We start from the raw sequence: 24,298 nt of genomic DNA, 5'->3' as shown, positions 1-24,298 counted from the left end.
ACAGATTGAAACAATATATTTATCTTTCATCTTTCAGGAGAGCTGTGCAGCACCTTTGCTCGGCTCCTTTTTCTCCCTGTCTGCTCTCTTGCCTTGGGGTAACAGAGCAGACACCTGAGTTCAGCTGTTCGGTCCACAGCGCACTGAATACACAATGCCTCATTTACAGCAGGATAGCCTTTGAGCTCAAATGTTTTACACTGGTGTATTCAAATAGTCAACACAAAGTTAGTTTACTACTGCGAGGATAGCAAGCCTGGAGAAACGGAAGCTATAGAATTACCGGTACATGTTACACTATAACTTGATTCATATATCAGTAAAGTTTTAATCTCTGTTGGATTTTTTTTTCTCCCCAATTTGGTATGCCCAATTCCCAATGCGCTCTATGTCCTTGTGGCGGCGTAGTGACTCGCCTCAATCCGAGTGGCGGAGAACGAATCTCAGTTGCCTCCACGTCTGAGACAGTCAATCCACGCATTTTATCATGTGGCTTGTTGAGCGCGTTACCGCAGAGACATAGCACGTGTGGAGGCCCACGCTATTCTCTGCGGCATCCACGCACAACTCACCACGTGCCCCACTGAGAGCGAGAACCACACATTATAGCGACCACGAGGAGATTACCCCATGTGACTCTACCCTCCCTAGCAATTTGGTTGCTTAGGAGACCTGGCTTCAAACTCGCGACTCCAGGGGTGGTAGTCAGCGTCAATACTCGCTGAGCTACCCAGGCCCCCTAATCTCTGTTGGATTTTAAACGATGTCCCACCACTGACATCTGTTAAAATCCCCAAAATGAAATGTTTTTCATAACCACATTTTTAATTCCACAATTGCTATAATAATGTCAGTTCAAAACAGTTTTCAGATACTTTAATCTATTATAGCTTCATTTATTATTAAAGCTTTCATTGGAATTTTGAAAGTCCAAATTAATAATGCTAAAAAACAATCCAATTAAATAAAGTACTGTAATGCTACCGTCCCTTTAAAGGGGTCATAAAATACATTATTTTTATTATAGCTTTTTATTCCCTGCGGTCCACTTATAATGACCATTTTCTACCTTCTCTCTGACCATTCAAATTTAACATACCATTTTTTGCTGCTATGCTTTCCGTGAAAATGCCCTCTTCACATGCACTTTTGTCTGCTCACATACAAGCTGTGGGTTTGCTGTTGACAACATCATTTTAAACTGGCCCTTCTTTCAATAACAGCCTCTTCGCAAAGTCTGCATTACACTGTGACAGGATCGCAAAACTATTATTTTCAGAAGACATGTCATGGACTACTTTTAGTCACTATCAACCGCTACTATATGGAAATCAGCGATCGCAACATTCTTTAAAATATCTCCTTTTGTGTTCCGCAGAAAAAGAAAGTCATATGGGTTTTGAACAACAGGAGTCAGAGCAAATAATGACATAATTTTCATGTGTGGACTATTCCTTTAAGATCAGCCTGAAATGGATCATGGGATCCTTCAGAAGGATATGCAGAGTTGGCAGGTGCTACACAGACAAGAAAAGCATGGTTTGGTGAACTTTGTACACTTTTTATTCTTGTTAGTTCGCCTGGTGTTTAAGAATAATAGTATCTATTAGGGCTGAGCGTTATGCAAGAAATGTGTTCACGTTATTTTAATTTTAAAAAAAATATATCGTGATATCAGATTACATCGTCAACCTCCCGGCCGAGGGATCGGTGAATATTCTTGCTTTATTGATTTTGCTTTAAAATTTCATTCATTTATTGAAACACAAACTCAAACCAAAGACATTTCTAAATTCAAATTGCACTTCAAACGAAACTTAAAAGCAATTAAAATAAAGTGGTCAAAAAATCTTATCATCGTCTGTCACTGAGTGTCGCAATCAGCATCGGGATATTTGTCAGATATTTTCTTCAATATCCGATTTCACCATCCTATCGCCCAGCTCTAATATCTATCTATAGAAATTCAAGGATTTCAGAATAATCTGTTCTTGTAGCTTAGTTTCAAAATATGGTCTTTTTGGAGTTCAAAAAGTTTTGGTACATTTTTATAGTATGATGACCTCTTTTCTATATGTTATAGTATGACCACTTTAACAGAACACCAGGTGTTAACAAGTTAATTATTCTGAGAGATCAGCCTGTAAGAGTTTACCTGGTTGGTGGCCATGGGGTTACCAGAGTTCTTAACCCACTCCTCTACGATCTTCACCACTGCTCTAAGAATCTTTGGGTCAGGAGATTTCTCAATGAGGGAGGTGAGGATGACCTGGATGAAGTTCTTCCTCATTTCCATGTTCATGACTGAAAGCCTTGTCTTCACAAGATCCAGACTGAGCATCACCAGCTCGCTTGTCACTACACCCAACACAAAAGAACAAGAGAGAAGTAACTCAAATAATTGGTTATAATGACATTGTGTACAGCGGAGCACTCTTTCCGCCCTAGCTGAGGATATTCAATCATATTCCAAATCTAACAAACACCTTTTCAAAACCTCAAGATGACGCATGCAGCCAATGCTACATAAATCTAAAATGCACATTGAACATTTTTCACAAATTGTAAAAGACAGCTGAGGATATGAGCCATAAAATAAAAAATGTTGCCAGCTGAAAAACAGGGGAAATGCGATTGAGTTTTAGCATGGGGAGCGGTAGCTGAAAGGAGACGGGGTTATGAGTTTAGTCTAGCCTCTGAATGCATTTTCTGCTTGATTTGCTCATGGTGAAATGTGATTGTTCTGATCAGTTAAACCCTTGGGGGAGAATATGTTAGAGGCTGATTTCCAGTTTCGGTGCTGACTCATTCTGTTTGGAGGGCTTGAGCGACACTGTCAGGGTGACATTGCTGTCTTAGGCCTTTCAGACAGCACAGGACAAGCAGTGTGTGAATGTGTGTGTCTGTTCAATCCTATCTCCACGTACCATTTCAAAGCCATACTAGCATCTAGAAAAGGCACTGAGCAGATGGGATTGTCTAGGTTTTATATTCCGTTGGACACAGGGGGAGATTTTTGACTTCAATCAAAGAAGATCTTTCTCAGTATGGATTAATTTGTGGGCTGGTCTTAAGAGCCTTTGATTGGCCCTCCTGCAGCACCCAGTGGTCAAACATGGACACCACACGCTCAAGTCTGAACAGTTCTCTCTCTCTAGCACTCTGCTCCAAGGTGACAACGTGTCTTTTTGTCTTTCTTCCCATTTTTTAAACTGCTCCAGATGACTGCAGACAACGGGATTAAAGAGCGTATATTTTTCCATCTTACTGTCAAGAGACTAAATTTGACAGACTGTCAGTTCTGGGCCAAGAGGAAGACGACCCATTGTGTAAGTCAAAGCAATAGATAATAACCTGCCTCAGCTGGCTTCCATACACTGTCCAAAATAAAGCTTAAATCTTTACAGGCTTGAAAACGGCCTACTGTAAGGAAGGAAATGGTTTTAACCAAGTGCAGATTGGTTAATGACAGAAAGAGGCCAGTGCTCCAGCATAAAATTTTTTAAATTGAGCCTTGCATGTTATATTGCATTAACTTTACATGGCTGCTTCGAGACAGCAGACAATTAGGATTGATTCAGCTACGTCCAGATGATGTAGCATTCCTCCAATTGCTGTCTGCATAATAAGAACTGATTTGTACTCTGTGCGACTGATGTTTTGGAAGTGCCTCTTCTGCTTAAAGGGATAGTTTACACAAAAATGAAAACATACACTTTTGTTCCAACAAAGATCATAAAATCATATGGGTTTGGAACAACATGAAGGTGATTAACTGATGACAGAATTTTCATTTTTGGGTGATCTATCCCATTACTTTATTTTTAGAGGAGTCACCTGTGCTGGTTTCAGCAGCTCCAGGGTTGGGTTGCGGGCTCAGGTGCTCTCTCACCATCTTCTGCAGCGAACGCATGAAGACGGAAATGAGGCGGTCGATGTAGCTGGAGTTGTTGCTGCAGGCTGACTTCAGGATCATCAGCGTTCCTGGAAGCAGAGAAAAGAGAAGCCGGTAACATGATGCCCCGCTGCCCTCACGACACTGTCAGGGACAGCAAGCCACATGCACCTGCTAATGACTTTGGGTGCAGCTCCTTTGTCTCTGTAGTTGTATTACAAGGACATTTCTGGAGAACTCTGAGTTACAGAGTGAGGAGGGAGAAAAAAAAAACAGGGGGAAAATAAAACAAGTAATGCACTGCTTAGATCACAGCTCTGGGGAGAAAAGATAAATGTAAAAAGACACCCTCGATGGAGACACGTACAGTACATCAGGGCTGAATGTAACCGTAGAGCACTGCCAGAGCGGAACCAGAAGGTATTTATTGACCAATAGTGCCATTTTTGGCTGAAATGAAACACCAACAACTTTAGATTGTTATCCAACAGAATTTCATCACCTTTGGATTTAGGAAATCTATACGTTGTGAAATAACTGTTCCTTTTCAAAATTTGTAATCTATCAATAAACACCTGGATGGATTGTGGGCAGATTCAAGGACAGTCAATACAATGGAAAAACAGAATAGAAAAAGACCAACACACTGTCATACAGCTTGAAAACCTTTCTTAAATAACGTTTGTCCAAAAAAATCAGCCATTTTAAAAACCAACCAGCATAGTTACTTTTTCTATTCTATTTTTTATTTTTATTTTTTCAAAATATATAATCTGAAATGGATTGGTTTTTACAGGTTATGTAAAATGAACACCACCCAAGGCAAAACCTCAAGACAAAAGTAGTCACTTTTTCGATTTTCCGATGCATCGCAATCTTTGTTTGAACGATCTTGATATTGATTCTTAAACCAAAGATCAATCTTTACTCTATGCGCAACCCTCCACTACAATAAAAGGAAATAGCTTGCATTAGAAACCAAATTTTGTGCTATGCAACTAAAATGTATTTATTTGACAACTGCCTGGTAAATGTTTAGATTTCACTCACCAGTGAATTAATTGTGTAGTATACTGGTGGAGTATTCAGCAGCGAGATCCTTTCATTGCATGTTGAGTAAAAGTTGTTCCGTGTAATGCGTGTCCAAAGACAAGATACATGCAACTTATTTGTCATTGAATAATGTCTCTTTTAATACCCTTTCTGTTCTCTACAGTCAGTTGTTTATCAAAAACAACAAAAAAGAAACATTCAATTCTAATCACGTGTTGGACAGATGAGATAAAGCAGTTCAAGTTGCTCGTTAACATGCACTCATTTTCAGATGCTCTTTACAGTAAATGTCGGCTTTCTTAGAGACAATACCGTTTTTTAACACGTGTTCAACAAATCAATGTAAATACTAAGGATGTGCACGAGTAGTCGAATACTCGAGTATTCGTTCTGCAATAATTATTCGAAAAGTAAAAATAATACTCGAATTTCACAGTGTTGTTTTGCTGGCAGTAAATACAGTGAAATGCACATTAAATCCTGAACAGCCAAACTAAAACTCGCAGTTATAACTGAATGCATTGTGTGGCGGCGTGGCGCTGTTGACAAAAGTTGATCACATTTGATGAGAGAATGGTGTCGTCTGCTTCCAGGCGCAGTGAAGTTTGGAATGACTTTGATCAAAATAATCAACATGTCATGTGCAAGCTTTGTCAGGTGAAACTGAGCTATCATAATAGCACCACCACAATGAGAAATCATATCAAGTTCAAACACCGAACCGTCAGTATTGACCAATTGAATGAGTAAAAACAGCTGTCCATCATTGCATTCACCACTGTAGGTAGGCACAAATTTACTCCCGAGCGAGCCCAGAGGACCACTCACCTGATAGCAAAAGCCGAGAGGGAACATTTCTTACAGGAGCCATTCATTCCACCAGATGAGGATCCACGTAATTGGTGGACAGAAAATACAAAGCGCTTCAACAAACTTGGTTGCTTAGCAAACCGTTATGTGTGTCCCTACAACGTCCATGTCAGCTGAGCGCATTTTCTCTGCAGCCAGCCTTATTGTTTACAGACTAAGGAGACGACTTTCACCCGAGCATGTGTATATGATTGTTTTTCTCAAAAAGAACATGACATGTGAGACAATATAAACATGATAACCATTATATGCCGATTGTTTATATATGTTCTGTATGTTAATTGCGGCAGTTTACACTATTAGCGGTTTATTTTTCTTCACTTTGGGTGAGCTTAAATGCTTTTGTTCTACCCTTTTTTTTTTTTTTTTTTTTTTACACACATATATAAATGTTCTAAACAAAAAACACAGGATATAATATAAGCTTGTTTTGGATATAATAAGCTTCTTTTGAAATGGTGACGCAACCTAAATGATTAAAAAACTAAAAAAATTTGCAACGTCTTAATTAACTTCATTTAAATAAACGAATAAACGAGTATTTGTTTTTATGAGCTCAAATATTCAAATACAAAATTATTGAAAAATGCCCAGCCCTAGTAAATACCTGCAATAGTACAAATTATGTAAACAATATACATGTAACAAAATAGAATATATGCAATATATTATCAAATTTAATACAGGGATTTATTCATTTTTTAAAAGCTAAAATGAGCAAAATGACGAAAAACTAATAAAATATAATTAGTCAAATTAATATTTTCATAATGTACCTAGTTAGAAGGTGTCCTGTATAATTAACAGCATTAGCTAGGAGATAATTTATTTCATATGTAAGCAAAAGGAACATTATAACTGAATTATACCATGCTCTGTTCGAATACTTGATTCTGTGGAATGTGTGCAATTCAAACCGTTGAATGCACAATTAGTTCTGGCAAAGTCTTTCTAGCAAGTCAGTCCATGTCGGCCATCTTTGGAACTCTCTCTGGAGGCTATTTCCAGTCATACCAGTGAAGCTCCTATCTACTTGAATGGGAAAAGACCGAAATTTCCTAAACAGTTGGTCAAGATTACAATCAAAGGACATATTTCAAATCAGCAGTAAAATTTGACAGCACTGTTATCATAAACTGTGCTTCTTTAACTCAGATTACACTAAAATACGCAATTTTCTCAGCTTGTATAGCTAATGCGCATGTGCGTTATTGAGTTGATTGACAGGCGATGTCTGTATCTAAAAGGTGATTGGCTCTTTTACCTGTAAGGCGGGGCTTCCTTTCTACATCCATTGACCATTGTCTGCTATTGACCTGGCATTCCAATTTCTCCCATTCATTTTAATAGAATTGGCCCATCTCTGCTAAATAATCTCTGGTTCCGGTCAGTTTTAATTACCATTCGATATTAACCTGTTGATGTGCAAGTGTGTGGTTGCACTACTTTTTCTCTGTGTCTCAACAGGCAGAGCTGTAGATCTAATGACCCTTAGATCAAATTTACTGTTATTTTTTGTTTTTCCAGTCAAAATGTGCACTGCAAAACATTTATGACAGCTGTAACTAATCAATTCTGGCAAGTGACCATGGTATAAGCAGGATAATCCATGGCTAGGTGTGCAATAAACGATTTTAAATGCACGATGTGGAGGCGAAGAATCACCCGATGCAGGTGGAGCATTTAAAATCATTTAACGCACACCTAGCACACTTTATCCCTTACATATAACTAGTGCACAACCAATTTATCGCCCGATATTATCGGTAAGTTGCTAACTAGTTTGTGAAATACATACTGGAAAGTTAATACACAATGACCCCATCATTTTCCCTTTTCAATATAACTAATATAACATTAACCCTGTCCCTGACAACCATGTCACTCATGTCTGTTTGCTGTTAGACAGCTATAGTTTGTCAGTGCAGTCAGTAATGTAGCAGATTGAAAGGTAAACAGAGCGTCTTTTTGCAGCTCAGCAGACAACGGTGTGATGGTGGATTGTATCTGTTGAGTGTTGATTTCATGCTAAATTGTTACATAGTTGGTGAGACACAATGCTAGAAAGTAAATAAAGTCCATCTTTTGCTCTCTGTGACAAGCTTATAGCTAACTCACAAACCACGCAGCTACTTTCACTGCTTGTCAACTGAGTGGAAGCTAATGAGTAAATATGTATTCACCAAACTGTTTTGTTCAGGATTAACAGTTTGGTACCCCCTTCAACCGAACAATTCCAGTTGTTGCATTTACAAAATGTAATATTTACAAGTCTGGTTTTCCACCGTTGAATGTTTCCCCTGAACTTGTACAGCAGAAAACAGTGTAACACCGCTGTCACTGTTTATCTCTTGACTCAGCAGGTGTAAATGCTTCTTGTTTTACAACCTGCCCCTAATTGACTGGCAATATTAAAATAGTCAACATTTGACTGATACTAAACAGTACTACTGATGTTTATTTAGCTATTTATTTTATTTTTATTTAGTCTTTATTTAAATGGTCAGCAACTGACTGATACTGAACATATAGTACTGATGTTTATTTAGCTATAATTTTAATTTATTCTTTATTTAAATGGTCAGCATTTGACTGATACTAAACAGTGCTGTTGTTTATTTAGCTATTTATTGTATTTTTATTTATTCTTTATTTAAATGGTCAGCATTTGACTGATACTGAACATACAGTACTGATGTTTATTTATCTATAATTTTAATTTGTTTATTTAAATGGTCAGCAACTGACTGATACTGAACATACAGTACTGATTTTTATTTATTATTTATTTTCTCAGTGTTCATTTCTAGAATTTGTTGACAATGTATAACAATAATGTCAAATATTCTTTGATAAAAATATTTAAGAAAGCAGCCTTCTGAAAACCTTTGCATAGTCATATTCGAGCAAAATCGGTGGACAATCCACATAGAAAAGGTCTGTTTTCATTCCAGCTCAAAAATTAGCTATATTGGCCACCATATCGGTAATCAGTGAATTTCCCCCCTCTAAAATCTGTACTGGTCTCAAAAATCCCATATCGGTCAGGCTCTACATATAACCATATGAATCGATCTCGAATCAAAATCGGAATCGAAAGATTGTGAATCAGAATCGAATCAGGAAATCTGTATCAATACCCAGCCCTGCACAAAATCATTAAAAAAAAATAAAATAGAGGTTTTTGTAAAGATATGTTCTTGATAATCCTTAATGTCTGTTTAGTGTTGGTGATTAATTTTCCAGAATAGCTTTGGTCTGGTAGTACAGATTCTTAAAACGTATCTCACCAAACAACTGAGTTGGGTTGGCACTGCTGGCTTTCTCGTAGTTGGTGAGGCCTTCATAAATCACCTTCCCTACAGCAGCATACAAACACTCCAGCTCCTCATACTTGGAAGCCACTGAGGATGTGCCTGAGGAAAAGAAACAAACATTTTGGAAGAAAGTGTTTTACTGTGCAGAACTCTAAAAACAAATTTAATATAAAAACCAACACAACACGGATAAGGTTTTGAGCAGGTTAACAGTCACAGAAATGCGGAACACATTTTTAATTGCAAATGATAGTGAATTGCTGTTGGTTAGCACATTTTACAAATATTATTTTTTGGTCACTTAATGCCAAGGGTTATTTCTGACCCTGCTAGACAGTAATACATAACACTATACCAGACTGCTTTCCAACCCAAGTAGTGTGCACTATGTAGCATGTACTATTTTCAAGTACATACTAAGCAAAATATGAATTTGTAGTTTAATGCTTATATGGCACAATGCCTCAGCAAAACAAGCAGATACCTTTACTGTGAGCCTTTTTCACTTGTGATATTTTTTTCTATGTGGAAAGTCAAGCTGTTTATTTGTCTGTTGTAAGCTGCTGAGCACAACACTAACCTGTAGAACCGTATCCTGCATGCTGGATGTTGTTTAAATCAAGCAAGGGAATATTTTTGTCCTAAATATCCATGACTTTGCTACTCTGGGAGAAGATAATCAAAGCCTGATCTACTCACTGGGTTCTGTGGGAAAGGTGCTCATGAGTCTGGACAGGAGGGCGTGCACTGCCCGCAACACTTTTGTGTTTCCACAGGTCATGCAAGCTGCAATGCCACGCTGCAGAGGCTTGAAGTGAGCAAGGATGGCTGGAGGCTGCAGCACTGACAAAAGGAAGCTGAGAATCTCAAGCCCCGTGCAGATGTTAGAGAAGTTTGCTTGGTTAGGCTGCTCCTGAAAAACAAGAGAAGAATATGCTTATAAACCAAGTACCAAATATATATTAAAAAAAAAATGCCATACATTCTGCTAAGCATCTCTTTTAGTGTTCCACAGAACAAAGTGAGTGAGTGAGTGAGTGGTGAGTAAATGATTCCCACTATTCTTTCCATTTCCTAATGTCAGGTAGTGCACATGCTTGGCACAATGGGGGAAAAATGTTGTTTATAATTCAGTGGCCACTGAAAAGTGAGACTCATGTAATACTGACAATAGAGTTAGGACTGGCCCGAGGGCCGGGAGACAGACAGATCTCCACATAGCTACTGCCCGCAGCCCGTCCTTTAATCACTGACAAGCAAGCACAATGAAATGATACAAACCCATCGGATTTGTGCCGTTGCTCATTAGTTTGGATAAGAAAGCTGAAAAGAGCCCCTCACTCCCTCACAGGGCTCTAGGGCATGCACACTGAATGACACACCCACTGACCCACAATGAAAATCAAGATATAAAGATTGGAGGAATGGCAAGGTGGTATTGATAAGCTTCTCTGGCTGTGTTAAAAAAAAAAAGGCACAAATGCATAGAAGCGATATTATATTATGTCTTTTGGATTGACCAGTAAAACCAGTTAAAGGGATAGTTCACCCAAAAATAAAAATTCTTTCATTATTTACTTACCCTCATGCCATCCCAGATGAGTATGACTTACTTTCTTCTGCTGAACACAAACGAAGATGTTTAGAAGAATATTTTAGCTCTGTAGGTCCATATAATGCAAGTGAATGGTGACCAGACCTTTCAAGCTCCAAAAAGCACATAAAGGCAGAATAAAAGTAACCCATACAACTCCAGTGGTTAAATCCATGTCTTCTGAAGTGATATGATAGGTGTGGGTGACAAACAGATCAATATTACACTCCTTTTGTACTATAAATCTCCACTTTCACTTAATGTGAAAGTGAAGGTTTATAGTGAAAAAGGAGTTATATTTTGGTCTGTTCTCACCCACACTAATATCACTTCAGAAGACATGGATTTAACCACTGGAGTTGTGTGGGTTACGTTTATTCTGCCTTTATGTGCTTTTTGGAGCTTGAAAGGTCTGGTCACCATTCACTTGCATTATATGGACCTACAGAGCTAAAATATTCTTCTAAACATCTTCGTTTGTGTTCAGCAGAAGAAAGTCCTAAACATCTGGGATGGCATGAAAGTGAGTAAATGATGAGAGAATTTTCATTTGGATGAACTATCCCTTTAAAGCTGAAAATTCAGGCTGACCCCAAAAACAGGGTAATCTAGAAAAGGCAAATATAACTGGTGCATCTGGGCAAATGTAATATGTCACTCACTATCAGATTTTGCCCTTGGAGAGACAAACGCCTGTCAAATACACCAGGAAACTACATGTAGTCTTCAAGTCATGATGGTACTTACAAGAGGAGCACACATGAATGACTCTACAATGTTGTAATTACCGGTGGGAATTTCTTTATTTTCTTTGAGACTTTCTCAAGTTGAGAGCATGTCATAAAAATAATTGAATGAATGGTGACTGAGGCTAAAACTCTTTCAAAAATATTTGGATTTGGAACAACATAAGGATGAGTAAATGATGACAATTTGCATTTGTGGGTGGACTATCCTTAAGGATCAAACGCACATCCTTTGCACTTTATCTTGTTGCAATAACACTAAAAAGCTTTATGTCTTTGTTGGAAAGTTAAAAAACATGAAAGCACAAAGCGATTTCCGAATAATGCGAACTTCCCATGAGGACTTTAATTTAATCTTTAGACAAGCAAAGGCTATACATGGTCCAGACAGACTCCTCTCTGCACAGAGGAACTGGGCCATTTTACAACGTTTCAGTCACAGGCCTACTTGAGAACAGGGAAAAGCATAACTGTCTGGACTTGAAAAGAATCAAAAGAGTGGTGTCTCTTGACAACAGGAAGCCATTGCCAGATAACTGGTGGGGGGAGGGAGAGAGAGAGAGAGAGAGAGAGAGAGAGAGAGAGAGAGGGAGGGACAGGTGATTAGAGTGATAATAGTGCAGGTGGCTGAAGCTCACTAACTGTGAGCTGTTCTCTCAGATGACAGCTGAAATAGTCACAGCATTAAAATCCAAAGAAAGAAAATCAGTCATAAGAGCAAGAATATCGATTTGTCTGGCATCAAAACTGCTCTTGGAAAGGCATTGGAAATAATGAAGAGGGATGTAAGAGGAACAGGATATGGCAACTGAAAGGCAGACAAGATCTTTTCCAACTTGAAGACTTCACTCAAACCTTTAAAAGGACATTTCTCTAATTTCGGTAACACTTTACAATAAGGTTCCATTTGTTAACATTAGTTAATGCATTAGGTATCATGAACTAACAATGACCAATATATTTTGTAAAACATTTATTAATCTTTGTTAATGCTAGTTAATAAAATACAATTGTTCATTGTTAGTTCATGTCAGTTCATAGTGCATTAACTAATGTTTCTTTTTTTTTTTTTTTGTGGATTTTCTCCCATTTTCTCACCAATTTGGAATGCCCAATTCCCAATGCGCTCTAAGTCCTCATGGTGGCGTAATGACTCGCCTCAATCTGAGTGGCGGAGGACGAATCTCAGTTGCATCCGCATCTGAGACAGTCAATCCGTGCATCTTATAACATGGCTTGTTGAGCGCGTTACCGCGGAGATGTAGCGTGTGTGGAAGCCCACGCTATTCTCCGCGGCATCCACGCACAACTCATCACATGCCCCACCGAGAGCGAGAACCACACATTTTAGCAACCACGAGGAGGTTACCCCATGTGACAATACCCTCCCTAGCAACCGGGCCAATTTGGTTGTTTAGGAGACCTGGCTGGAGTCACTCAGCACACCCTGGATTCGAATTCGCGGCTCCAGGGGTGGTAGTCAGCGTCAATACTAGCTGAGCTACCCAGGCCCCCGCATTAACTAATGTTAACATTTACAACTTCTGATTTTGTAAAATGTATTACTATGTTGAAGTCAACATTAACCAAGATTAATAAATGCTGTAGAAGTATTATTCATTGTTAGTTCATGTTAACAAATGGTGTTAACGAAAGTTAACAAATGGAACCTTATTGTAAAGAGTTACCTGAATTTCTTATTTAACAATAAGATGTCATCATAACAGACAAAAGCTAACAAATCTCTTATCCCACCTAAAATGTTGCCCAAAGCTGCCAACTTAGCCAATCAATTCCACATATACTGCAACACATTCAGTCATGGAGCTCATGCATGCAGCAAGAGTTTGAATTCGGCATGCAACATTTCCCAATCCTGTTCCCTGCCACCTCTTCACTCCATAATTTCCTGTCATTTCCCATCTGTTCTATCCATTTTAGGCAAAAGCCCATAATTAAAAAGAAAAAAATGAATAAATAAATAAAATCTAAATAAATGAATAATCACCGTAAAATAAAATTACCCCCCAAAAAAAGATAAATTTAGCATTGTTTAATTATGAATGAAGTTTTTCAGACTCACCACAGTCATGAGGAGCTTGTCAAACCACTGCAATTTAAGTTCAGCACGGGGCCACATGTCTGGTCTGAGTGCCGTCTTCATCAGGTTTACACATCGACGGGACAGCAGCTCACCGGGGGAGCCTGCTACATTAGTGCTATCATTCACCTGCAGAGGCAGAGCAGGATTTAGCTTGGCAAACTCCAATAAGGACAGTGAACGATCAGGTATGAGATAACTTAATTTACCTGGCAGGCGATGCGTATGAGGAAGTTGACCACTGTATCTGTGTGCAACTTCTCAACAGGCTTGGTGAGGAGAGCCTCAGTGCCTGGCATTGACTGACTGCGGCCAAAGACCTGCGTATAACAACACAAACACAATACAGTTCAATGTACTCAAACATGGCATAGTCCATCACGATAAAGAGAGCGTGAGACCGATTACAGTGGTCACACTCAGGCAGTGCTGAATGGTTTAAGGTTTCCTTACAGTCCCGACAGCTCCAGTGGCAGTTCGAAATCTCTTCACATCCTGAGCCGAGTCAACAGACATTCCTCTCTTCATGGCACTAGACACGCTTGTGCCCTCGCCCACACTTCCTGGATCGGCCTCTGATTCCGGCTGCAAAAAGGACAGTTTTGTGAGAAATGTTATTAGTAACAATCAACTGCTGTAATGTAAAACAAGGCATTTTATCACCACTGAAGACGAAAACACTGATTATGCCATCTTATTTTCTGGCAACAGACCTGTTGGTCTTTGATTCTCTGGAGCTCCCATTTAATGACCACCTCAGCCAGATCCACTGCCAATTTCCTCTGCTCAATAGTCACACTAGGGGTGAAGCCCAATCGCTGCATAGCACTGATCATGTGCTGAACCAGGTGGTGCCTAACTGGGTAATATACCTGAACAAAGAGACACACGCACATTTTTATATATATTTACGGTATATAAACATGCAAAACAAAACAAAAAAAAAGCAAAACAAACACAGGTTCAGAGGCTTAATCAGATCTACAGTACATGAACTTGGTGTAACAGAAAACACCTAACACCACATTACAAGTCATTCCAGCACAGTATGGAGTTGTGCGTTAGCGGTTGTATGGGAAGAAGGTTCTTTTACTTGTGTCTTTGGCAAGAGTTAACTTGCATTATACATACTCTGAAGTGTTGAACAATAAGGTGAAGTATATGGACGAGCTGAGGAACTGTGTGGCCCTCTTCCACAATGATCTTGCGTGTCCAATGTGTGAGCATCTGATGGCCGTCCTCCATCCGAGCAGGTACTGCAGGTGTGAGAATGGCCATGGCTTGCCGTACAATGGCGCGGGCCTCCATGGTATGAGCCTTCAAAAGACTGTGGAAAACCTGCACAGAACAGACACATTGATGTATAGCAGTATTCCACAGTAAATGAAAGACTAGTCAAATTGGAGTTGACAACTGAAGCATTTTCACCAGAGACTAAACCTCAAGCATTTTAATCATGTTATGTGTTTGAGTAGCAAAAGCTCAGGGGCATTATGTTATCCTTTGAAGTACTCTGAGTAAGTGAGGTATTAGAATTTTATAGATGCATTTTTTCTTCTATAGCCCTGGAGAGTCTTTTGTTATACTCGTCTTAGATTACTACACCAAATATGAAGGCAGAAATGTTTTCCCAGCTATTTCAATTTCATATAACAATTTATACGATGTCTAAATGTCCCTTTATGCGTTTAAGAATTAGGTGCTAATAAACAACACACTCAACAGTCCAAATCCATAAGCAATTTCAAATCCATCATGCAGGGTTCCCACACCTTTTGACCAATCAATCAAATTCCACTTTTCCAGTCACAGGATTTTTAAAAATAATTTTAGATAGACTGCATTCACAAACAGCATGGTGATAAAATACTGTGGATTGAGCATAACTGGAAATATTTCTATTCACTATAGAAATTCCCAAAAGATTTGACCATTTTCCATGACTTTCCCAGCCTGGAAATCACATTTTTAAAGATCCCTGATAATTTCAGGTTTTCCATGAGCATGTAGCTGTACCTGTAGCACAATCTTCTTGTGAATGGCAAACTTGGCAATGATGTGAGCCAGCAGGAGGTGTCCACTGTACTTGCAGGCCGGGTCCACACAGGTTTTGGGAAGCAGGCAAGGCCAAGCAAAGGTCATGAGACGCCTCAACTTGCTGTTCCTGCTCTTGTTGTTGTCGTGGATATGATGTGGGGCGTGCTCTACCAGCAGGGTGGAGAACTGAAGCAGGTAGATCCTCAATGAGTCTGCCAGGTCCGCCTGCTTCTCAGGGTCCAGCACCTATAAAATGATGGGAATATGTAAAAAGAAACTAAAAGATATGCCATTTTCAGGTCTGTAACCATCACAGACATTGAGATCACATCTACACTAATACATTTTCTTTTCAAAAAACATCTTATTCTCTACGTTTTGGACTTCCGTCCATTCTGAGATGGCGTTTTTGACAGCAAAAACAGCTTTTCGAAAATGTTCTCCCAAGTGGATACATATGAAAACGCCACCTTTGCGTCATAGTGTGGACAGGGGAAATGGAGATATCTGAAAATGATGACAAATTTGTCGTCATGTGACACTGTCATTTGATCCATTCAACCAAAAACAATCAATATGTTGGCCCATGTTGTAGCGGTGTTGTTGTGCCTACTATTCACTTTGATATTATTGTTAAAGATAAATGGTACTTTGTACAAACTTCACTTGCATTCCTTCTAAGGCAACGGAAGTTTATTCAGAATTGCTGTCCGGCGATGGAACACAAAGACAAATGCATTTCAGACTGTACATGACTATTTCAGGATTTTCAAATGGCAGATTCAGAACTTTTTTATTTAGTCATCCACAATATTTGATTACATCCTTTTCCATTTAATTTTTGGCCTTTTGCCAGTTTTATTGGTGCATTGTTTGAGAGAGGAAAGGAAATGATGAGTAAAAGAAGAACAATATTGGGCAATGTCACAAGCTAGATTTAAACTAATTTTGGCCACATGAACACCAAGGATAAATGTGTGCTGTATGCCGTGGCTCCAACATATGGCAGATTTTAAAGATTATTTTATCTTAGTTCCTCTCCTGCCAGAAGTGTTGAAAATCCCTGGGAACAAATGGACTGATTGGTTTGCTCTTTGCTATGGTTAAAACCAGGAGGGGAGAAGGAATTAATTTAAGTGTGAAATAAATGAAGACTGTTAATCGCCACCTCTGGGTCTCATTGGAGTTGCTTCAGAAACAAACACTATGACCTTTAGAGTGGCCTTGACATTTCTGCCAGTAAAATAACAGCTAGAGGTCATCCTATATAAACTGGTGATGTGATAAAGCGAGAGTGACAGCATTGCCACTGGTGCTGGATTGGGGCTGCATGAGAGTGTTGGTTACCTTGGTGATGAAGACACTTGTGATGCTCTCTGGGTTGTCGCCCTCTGGGTTGGGAGGCCCCAGCAGTTGCTCGCCTTCTCCTTTCTCAAAGCTGTAAAGGAAGGCTGGGTTCAAGATGTGCTGCAACACCTGGACAGTGAACACAGATAGCACATAATCAACATGTGTTTACACTGATAAACAATTGTTACCAGTTTTACAAGTCTACTCTCAAAAGAGCAGTATTGCCATTGCTTGATTAACAAATTAGTTGATATGTTTGATTTCTAAATTGTTTAAGCATGTGTGTTAACCCTTTAAGCTCTGGTGGCTAAGGTGGCTTCAAAAAACTGCTTTTGTTTTGTTGTCAATCATGTCAACTGGGAGTAAAATGTTGTGTTGATTCAACAAAGCAATCAAAAGTTATAGCATTACAAAAATAATTTATCCAAGTGTACAAAAACATCTCCGAGTGTCCAAATACCTCTCAAAACAAACAAAGCACAATATTTGTACTAGTGCCCGACCGATATATTGGTCGGACAATATTATCGGCCGATATTAGCCTTTCACCGATATATCGGTATCAGCGTATATTTTACCGATATGCGCCGATATGAAAACATTATAAAAAGTTAACCCTGTCCCTGACAACCATGTCACTCCTGTTTATCACATCTGTTTGCAGTTAGACAGCTATAGTTTGTCAGTGCAGTCAGTAATGTAGCAGACTGAAAGGTAAACATCAGAGCATCCTTTTGCAGCTCAACAGACAATGGTGCGATGGTGGATTGTGTGTGGTGAGTGTTGATTTCACGCTTCGCTGTTGCCTAGTTGGTGAGACACAATGCTGGAAAGTAAATAAAGTCCATCTTTTACTCTCCATGACAACGAGCTTATAGCTAACTAGCTAATCACATAGCTACTTTCATTGTTGTCAGCTGAGTAGAAGCTAATGAGTAAGCATGTATTCACCAAACTGTTTTGTTCAGGATTCACAGTTTGGTACCCCCTTCATCCAGATTTACTAAATGTAATATTTAGAAGTCTGGTTTTCCAGACATTAAAATAGGATACGTAATAAAACTAGATTTAATAAATTATATATTTACCCTGTGTAAATAATAATATACATGCTGCTTAACATCTCATTCTGTGTTCTATAGAAGCCAGAAAGTCATATTGGTTTTAAACAACATGAGGGTGAGTAAATGATTATAGTATTTTCATTTTGGGTGAACTATCCCTTTTAAGTGATTAACAACAGGGTAGCTCCTTGCATAATGAAGTAATTAAAAAGTGTGACGATGACAGAATAAACATGGACAGGCACAATGTGGCAGCTTGGATTTGGTTAGATGAGAACGTCACTCATATTCATCACTCTGATAAACATTATACTAACCATCATTGGTCTATTTGTAACTATATGTTTTATAAGACTCAAAGATAATAATTCCCTCAACCTCGACTTTACAGATCACAGTTCTTCTTTGTTGTATAATTAGTGCCTTTGACCACTAATGGCTTTGTTTCTCTTCTACACTATTAAGTTAAGAGAAACATCACAGAGAGATTAATAACCATGTCATACATTTTACGAGAGGTCATTTAGGCTATGGGACAAAACTAGCTTTGTATTAGTCTTAAGACAAAACTATAGTCTGTCTTGTAAGAGACAATGGTGTTATTTGCTAGCTGAAGTTTGAGAGCATGTGACTGTGTGTGGATTTATTCAAACATAAGCTGCTCTATCACAGGGCCATGGGGATGCAGGTGTTCCTTCATTATGCCTCGTTCTAATGAGCCCGTCTACCATTCACATGAGTGATGGAATCACAACAAATCCTTTCCTACATTATCCATCACAGCCCAAACCACTGAGGCTCCAGCTGCCTGAAAACATCACCTTAAACATGTATTGTGTTAAGCGCATGCTGCTGCTGAGCTCTCCTGGAGAAGTTTTGGGATGTAACGTCTGTTTGGCTGTGAGGGGTGATTTAGCAGAACAGGAACCTCTTACTTGAACTCGTGTGAACTCTTTTATACGAATAATAATTTGAGAATAAAAATGAAGAGGGAACAAAGAGAGCAGTCTTGACCGATTCTGACTAATGGCATGAAGTCTAACAGCAGATACAGATCAGCCCACATAGACAGTAAGACCATCTTACTAATATTTAAAGCAAACAGCCACAGTTTATTTTGTTTTTATGTGCCGCTTAGGTGTGGGGTTTCTAAAATAGATTTTACCACAATAAAAAAAATGAAATAATGGTGCAAAGGGTTGTACAGAAAACCACAAAGTAGAAGTGGAAAATATAGATGCATAGATTTTGTAATCAGAATTTGTCTATTTAGTTAACCACTCAAGTGTCTCAAATTAATCCGAGTATCTTACAAACATTTTGTCACTAACCTGGAAATCATGCAAATCCAGTGACTAAAAACACTCCTTAAAAAGCATTCATTTTATCAACCTGGTACCTTGTAAATAACTTTGTATTGTTAAAAAAAAAAAAAAAAAAAAAAAAAAAGAACCCTTACTCCTAGAAGTTACATAAAGCCAGCCAATCAGATTACAACTGCCGTTTTCAGTAAGCATTCTTGTGTATAAGCAGTTCGTGGGCCTGCTGTCTGAGGCTGAGACTGAAGTGTAGGTCTCTGTGTAACAATAATGTGCGTTTCCAAACCAGAAAGGGCATTTTTCAACTATCAAATTAAAGGAATATCAATGTATTAATCAGTGGGCGTTTCCAAACCAGGATAGGTGTTTCTCTCAACTATCCACTGAAAGTAGGTAATCTCAGTGTTGCAGACAAATCCTGTAAAGTGGTTGAAAAACACCCATCTCGGTTGGAAAACGCCCACTGATTGGGAAATGCCCATTTTTGTTCTGCAGAGACACAAATCTCCTGAGACTAGGTCCAGGTACTCCAAGTAAAGCCCGCCCAAAACAAACAACTCTCTACAACTTTATAACCCTACTCCTACAGTGATAATTAAAAGAAAACCCTTAGTCTATGAGCAATGGTTAGAGTAATCTGCAGATAAATATTCATTAGCATTCTTCTAAGACTGATTCTTCAAAGACTGATTCCTCTTGGTTGGCGGAGTGTGTCATGCTCATCCAATCCCTGCTGTCCTTCCTCTCTTGAACGTACAAATTCAGCAGGGCTGGTTCTTAGGCTAATTACATGGCCAGCGCTAAGGGAGTGTGACGGCCTTGTCAGAAATTTACCACACAGGTGGTATTTGTAATACTGATCATGAAATGCGGGAACATCGGCCCATGTCATGGCATCCGTCACACTCATGAGAGGTCATCACAAAGGCAAAATTCATCAGAGTTTCTCCTTGCATGTTAAAATGGTGGTATTACTCACCTTTGCCTTCAGCTCATCATTGAAGTGTGGGTCATTGAACTCCACAAAACGGAAGAAGAGTGCTCGTTTGTGCGTGATGCTGTAGTTCTTGGGGATCTCCTCCTCCATGTACTCCTTCAGAAAGGTCATGTTGCACAGAAAACGGCCGGTAAAGGCTCTCAGCAGCTGGAAGAGCAGCTCGATCTCTGAAAAGTTGCGCCTGCAGGAGAATTTAGAAATGTGAAGACATGCTGCATTTCTAAAGTCGTTTATATCTTAAAAACAACTGGGACAAACTTAAAAGCAAGCGTTTTTTTTCTGCGACATTAGCATCACCAAACAGAATTGTAAATATAGCTGCAAGCAGCGATGACAGGCCCAAGCACCATGGGTCCATTTCCAAGGTGGACACATCCATTTAGCATTTAACATTATTCTAAACCATTTTGAAGCAATCTGGGTAAATATAAGAGGACTATTTTAAAGTCTTTTGTAAGAGCCACACTTCCTGCTGCCAGGTGTTGGCGCTATGAAGTGACCCAAAATAGTCACATCCATGTGATTACCCCCCAACACTAAACATAAATATTAATTCTGATCTAAATCACACATTGCACACAGAAGATATTAGACATATCCTGTTTCCCATTTTTCGCCATTGATTTAATGCCTCGCCATGGCAACACTGTTCGATATATCAAAATTCTGTTCACAATTTAGCATCTTCAATGTCTTGGCATAAGGTTGTCCAAATGTGGTGACAGTCTCATGAATCCCCTAGGAGGAGTATAAAAGATCAAAGACTGCAATATTCAAAAAATCCTAAATGGCCGACTTCCTGTTGGGTGAAGCTAATAACTATAATTATGAAAGTTGTCTGGCTTGATGAGAACTATATATGTACCAAGTTTGGTGATTCTAGGTAAAAATGGGGGTGCTACAGAGACCCCGTTATATGCCAATTTTAAAGGGGGTGCTACAAATCCCCCCTACATGCCCATGTGTGAACTTTTGCCCAGTCCTAATGGCTAACGACTCTGATGTGTGTGCAAAATTTTTTTGCAAAAAGAATTTTCACGCATGTTAGGTACCACAAAAATACCGAAAACCTTGAAAAAAGAATAATAATAATAAATATAGCTGCAAGCAACAATGACGGGCCAAAGCATAACTGGTCCATTTCCACACGGTGACTTTCGGAAAACAATGCAAGGTGGACACATTCATTTGCCATTTGACATTATCCTAAACAATTTTAAACAATTTGAGTAAATAAAAGAGGACTGTTTTATAGTCTGTTATAAGAGCCACACTTCCTGCTGCCAGGTGGTGGAGCTATGACCGTGACCCAAAATAGTCAAATCCATGTGATTAGCCCCCAAGACCAAACATGCATCTCAATTTTGATCAAAATTACACAATACACACAGAAGATATAAGGCACTTCCTGTTTTTGGTCATACATTTATTGCTTTGTCATGGTGACACAGTTCAAAATATCAACAATCCGTTCACAATTTAGCATCTTCAATGTCTTTGCATAACATTGCCTAAATTTGGTGTCAATCACATGAATCCCCTAGGAGGAGTATTCAAAAGTTCAGGGCCTGCAATTTACAAAACATGCACATTCAATTCAAAATGGCTGACTTCCTGTTGGACGGAGCTAATGACAATAATTTTGAAAGTTGTCAGGCTTGATGAGAACAATATATGTAGCAAGTTTGGTGAGCATAGAAGAAACTGACCCCACCACTTTTGTCAAAAGGTGGCGCTACAGAGCTCCCGAGCCACGCCCATGAGTAAACATTTGCCCAGGCCTAATGGACAACAACTCTGATGTGTGTGCAAAATATCATGAAAATTCAAACATGCCAAGTACATCAAAAACATGCGAATATACATAAAAAGGAATGACGACATTTAATGCGTAACAATGGCAACACTATTTAACATATCAAGAATCCCTTCAGAATGTTAAATCTGCACTGTCTTTAAATTATTCTAAAAAAAATCTGAAGCAATTCAAGTAAACATAAGTTAAACAGTCAAAGTCTGTTAAAAGTGCCACACTTCCTTCCGCCAGTTCGTGGCATTACGACCGTGATCCACAATGGCCACATCAATGTGATCATCCCACAAGGCCAAACATACGGCTCAATTTTGATGCACGCAGATGATATGAGACACTTCCTGTTTCCCATTAGTTGACATTAATTTAATCGCATCACCATGGCAACACCGTTCGATACATCAAAAATCCATTCACAATTTTAGCATCGTCAATGTCTTTGCATGATGTCGTCGACATTTGGTACCTGTAACATGAATCCCCTAGGAGGAGTATTTCAAATTCCAGAGCATGCATTTTTCAAACAATCCAATTGGCCGACTTCCTGTTGGACAGAGCTTTTGGCTGTCAGCGCAAAAGTTGTCCGGCTTGATGAGATCTATACATGTACAAAGTTTGGTTATTGTAGCTCAAAAGGGATGTGCTACAAAGCTCCCTCTACACACCTATGTATGAACTTTTGCCAAGCCCTAATGGCAATGATAATAATAATAATTATAATAATAATAATAATACTCATTAGAAGAACAATAGGGCCTCTGCACTTTCAGTGCTTGGGCCCTAAAAATATGTTTCCCAAACACCGTCCCTGTCTGCCATAGGTTAATTTTATTTTTTTAAATAGCCCCGCCTCACTGAGGCAATGTTGCAATTTTGGGCTGGTCAGGATGCTCAAACAAGCAGAGCAACATTCTGATAGCGTCATAGAGCCACAGTGTTCAACATTAAAAAAATTACATCACCTTAAGTCAAAGTCACCAAAATGTATAAAAAATTAGGATTTCTTGAAAAAAAATACTTACTTGCAGTAGCTAAGCAGACAATAAGCCAATAGTTTGGGCTCTTTCCAGTTGGTTGCAGCCATGTTGTCTTTACGGTGGCGTTCTTGGAAGGCCTCGCTTACCCACACACGTCTGAGCTGACTGACTAGAGAGTGCTGCCCTGCCAACCAGCCTTCATCATTTTTCACTATGATGCTTATGATCTGAGGGAGTAGAATGCTCATTAACATTCAAGCTACAATTACATTAAGAATTGTATTAAATGACAGTAAATGGCTCAATAAACAGCTCAATTAAGAGACTATGGGCCACCTTTATGGCCTGGAACTGCAGGTCGAGGCGGGCAGTGCTGGTGGATGGAGAACCAGGCCTCACAGTTGCTGCAGGCCCAGCTGGAACCAGCAGAGGGACAAATCGATTAGGATTGGAAGCCAAGACATCTCTAAGTGGCTTGGCATCTTTGTGCTTCAAGAAGCTCTGTGAAAGGAATTTAAGAGAAAGACATAAATATATAAGCTTATAATGGTATGTGAGGTATAGGCAAGTAAAAAAAACACACACCATGAACATGCGGCTCCACTGCGGGTCGTTGAGCGTGGCCTCCATCATGAACAGCTCCACTGTTTGCGATGGATGACGCGTCAGGAACTTAATCAGTGGTTCTCTAAAGGGACTACCTGCCTGTGGAGTAACAATACATACATTTTTTTTTATACAACCACAATATTCACACCGCACCTAACTGAATTCAAACTAGGGGTATCAATTAAATGTTTACATTTTGTACAATCAATAAAAATAAAATAAAAAACACTACAAATTAACATTTTAATCATACTCCCTGACCTACACTACCGGTCAGATGTTTTGAAACATTTATTCTTTATTATAATTTTTTTTTTTTTTACATTTTAGAATAATAGTAAAGTCATCAAAACTATGGAATAACATAAATGGAACTATGGGAATTATGTTGTGACTAAACAAAATCCAAAATAAATCAAAACTGTGTTATATTTTAGCATCTTCAAAGTAGTCACCCTTTGCCTAGAATTTGCAGACATGTACTCTTGACATTTTCTCAATCAGCTTCTTGAGGTATCACCCTGGGATGCTTTTTAAACAGTATTGAAGGAGTTCC

General features: G+C 39.0%; 1 protein-coding gene across 2 annotated transcripts in view; it reads right to left on the bottom strand.

Moving 5' to 3' along the window:
- trrap (transformation/transcription domain-associated protein) overlaps positions 1–24,298 on the bottom strand; it is a 133,162-nt gene that overhangs the window by 63,005 nt on the left and 45,859 nt on the right. For both annotated transcript variants that reach the window (XM_051667374.1, XM_051667373.1), the window contains 15 exons: positions 23,719–23,838; positions 23,470–23,634; positions 23,179–23,360; positions 20,326–20,524; positions 16,961–17,089; positions 15,593–15,859; positions 14,708–14,914; positions 14,290–14,448; positions 14,030–14,161; positions 13,786–13,896; positions 13,559–13,705; positions 9,835–10,048; positions 9,109–9,234; positions 3,838–3,984; positions 2,156–2,358 (listed from right to left, as the gene is read on the bottom strand). In XM_051667374.1, coding sequence (XP_051523334.1) covers positions 2,156–2,358; positions 3,838–3,984; positions 9,109–9,234; positions 9,835–10,048; positions 13,559–13,705; positions 13,786–13,896; positions 14,030–14,161; positions 14,290–14,448; positions 14,708–14,914; positions 15,593–15,859; positions 16,961–17,089; positions 20,326–20,524; positions 23,179–23,360; positions 23,470–23,634; positions 23,719–23,838 — 2,508 coding nt within the window. The remainder of the gene's footprint in view (positions 1–2,155; positions 2,359–3,837; positions 3,985–9,108; positions 9,235–9,834; positions 10,049–13,558; positions 13,706–13,785; positions 13,897–14,029; positions 14,162–14,289; positions 14,449–14,707; positions 14,915–15,592; positions 15,860–16,960; positions 17,090–20,325; positions 20,525–23,178; positions 23,361–23,469; positions 23,635–23,718; positions 23,839–24,298) is intronic.

This window comes from Myxocyprinus asiaticus, chromosome 32 (genome assembly GCF_019703515.2).
Source record: "Myxocyprinus asiaticus isolate MX2 ecotype Aquarium Trade chromosome 32, UBuf_Myxa_2, whole genome shotgun sequence".
NCBI lineage: Eukaryota > Metazoa > Chordata > Actinopteri > Cypriniformes > Catostomidae > Myxocyprinus > Myxocyprinus asiaticus.
Note: the sequence above shows the minus strand (reverse complement) of the source record. Positions and strands in the feature narration are given on the sequence as shown.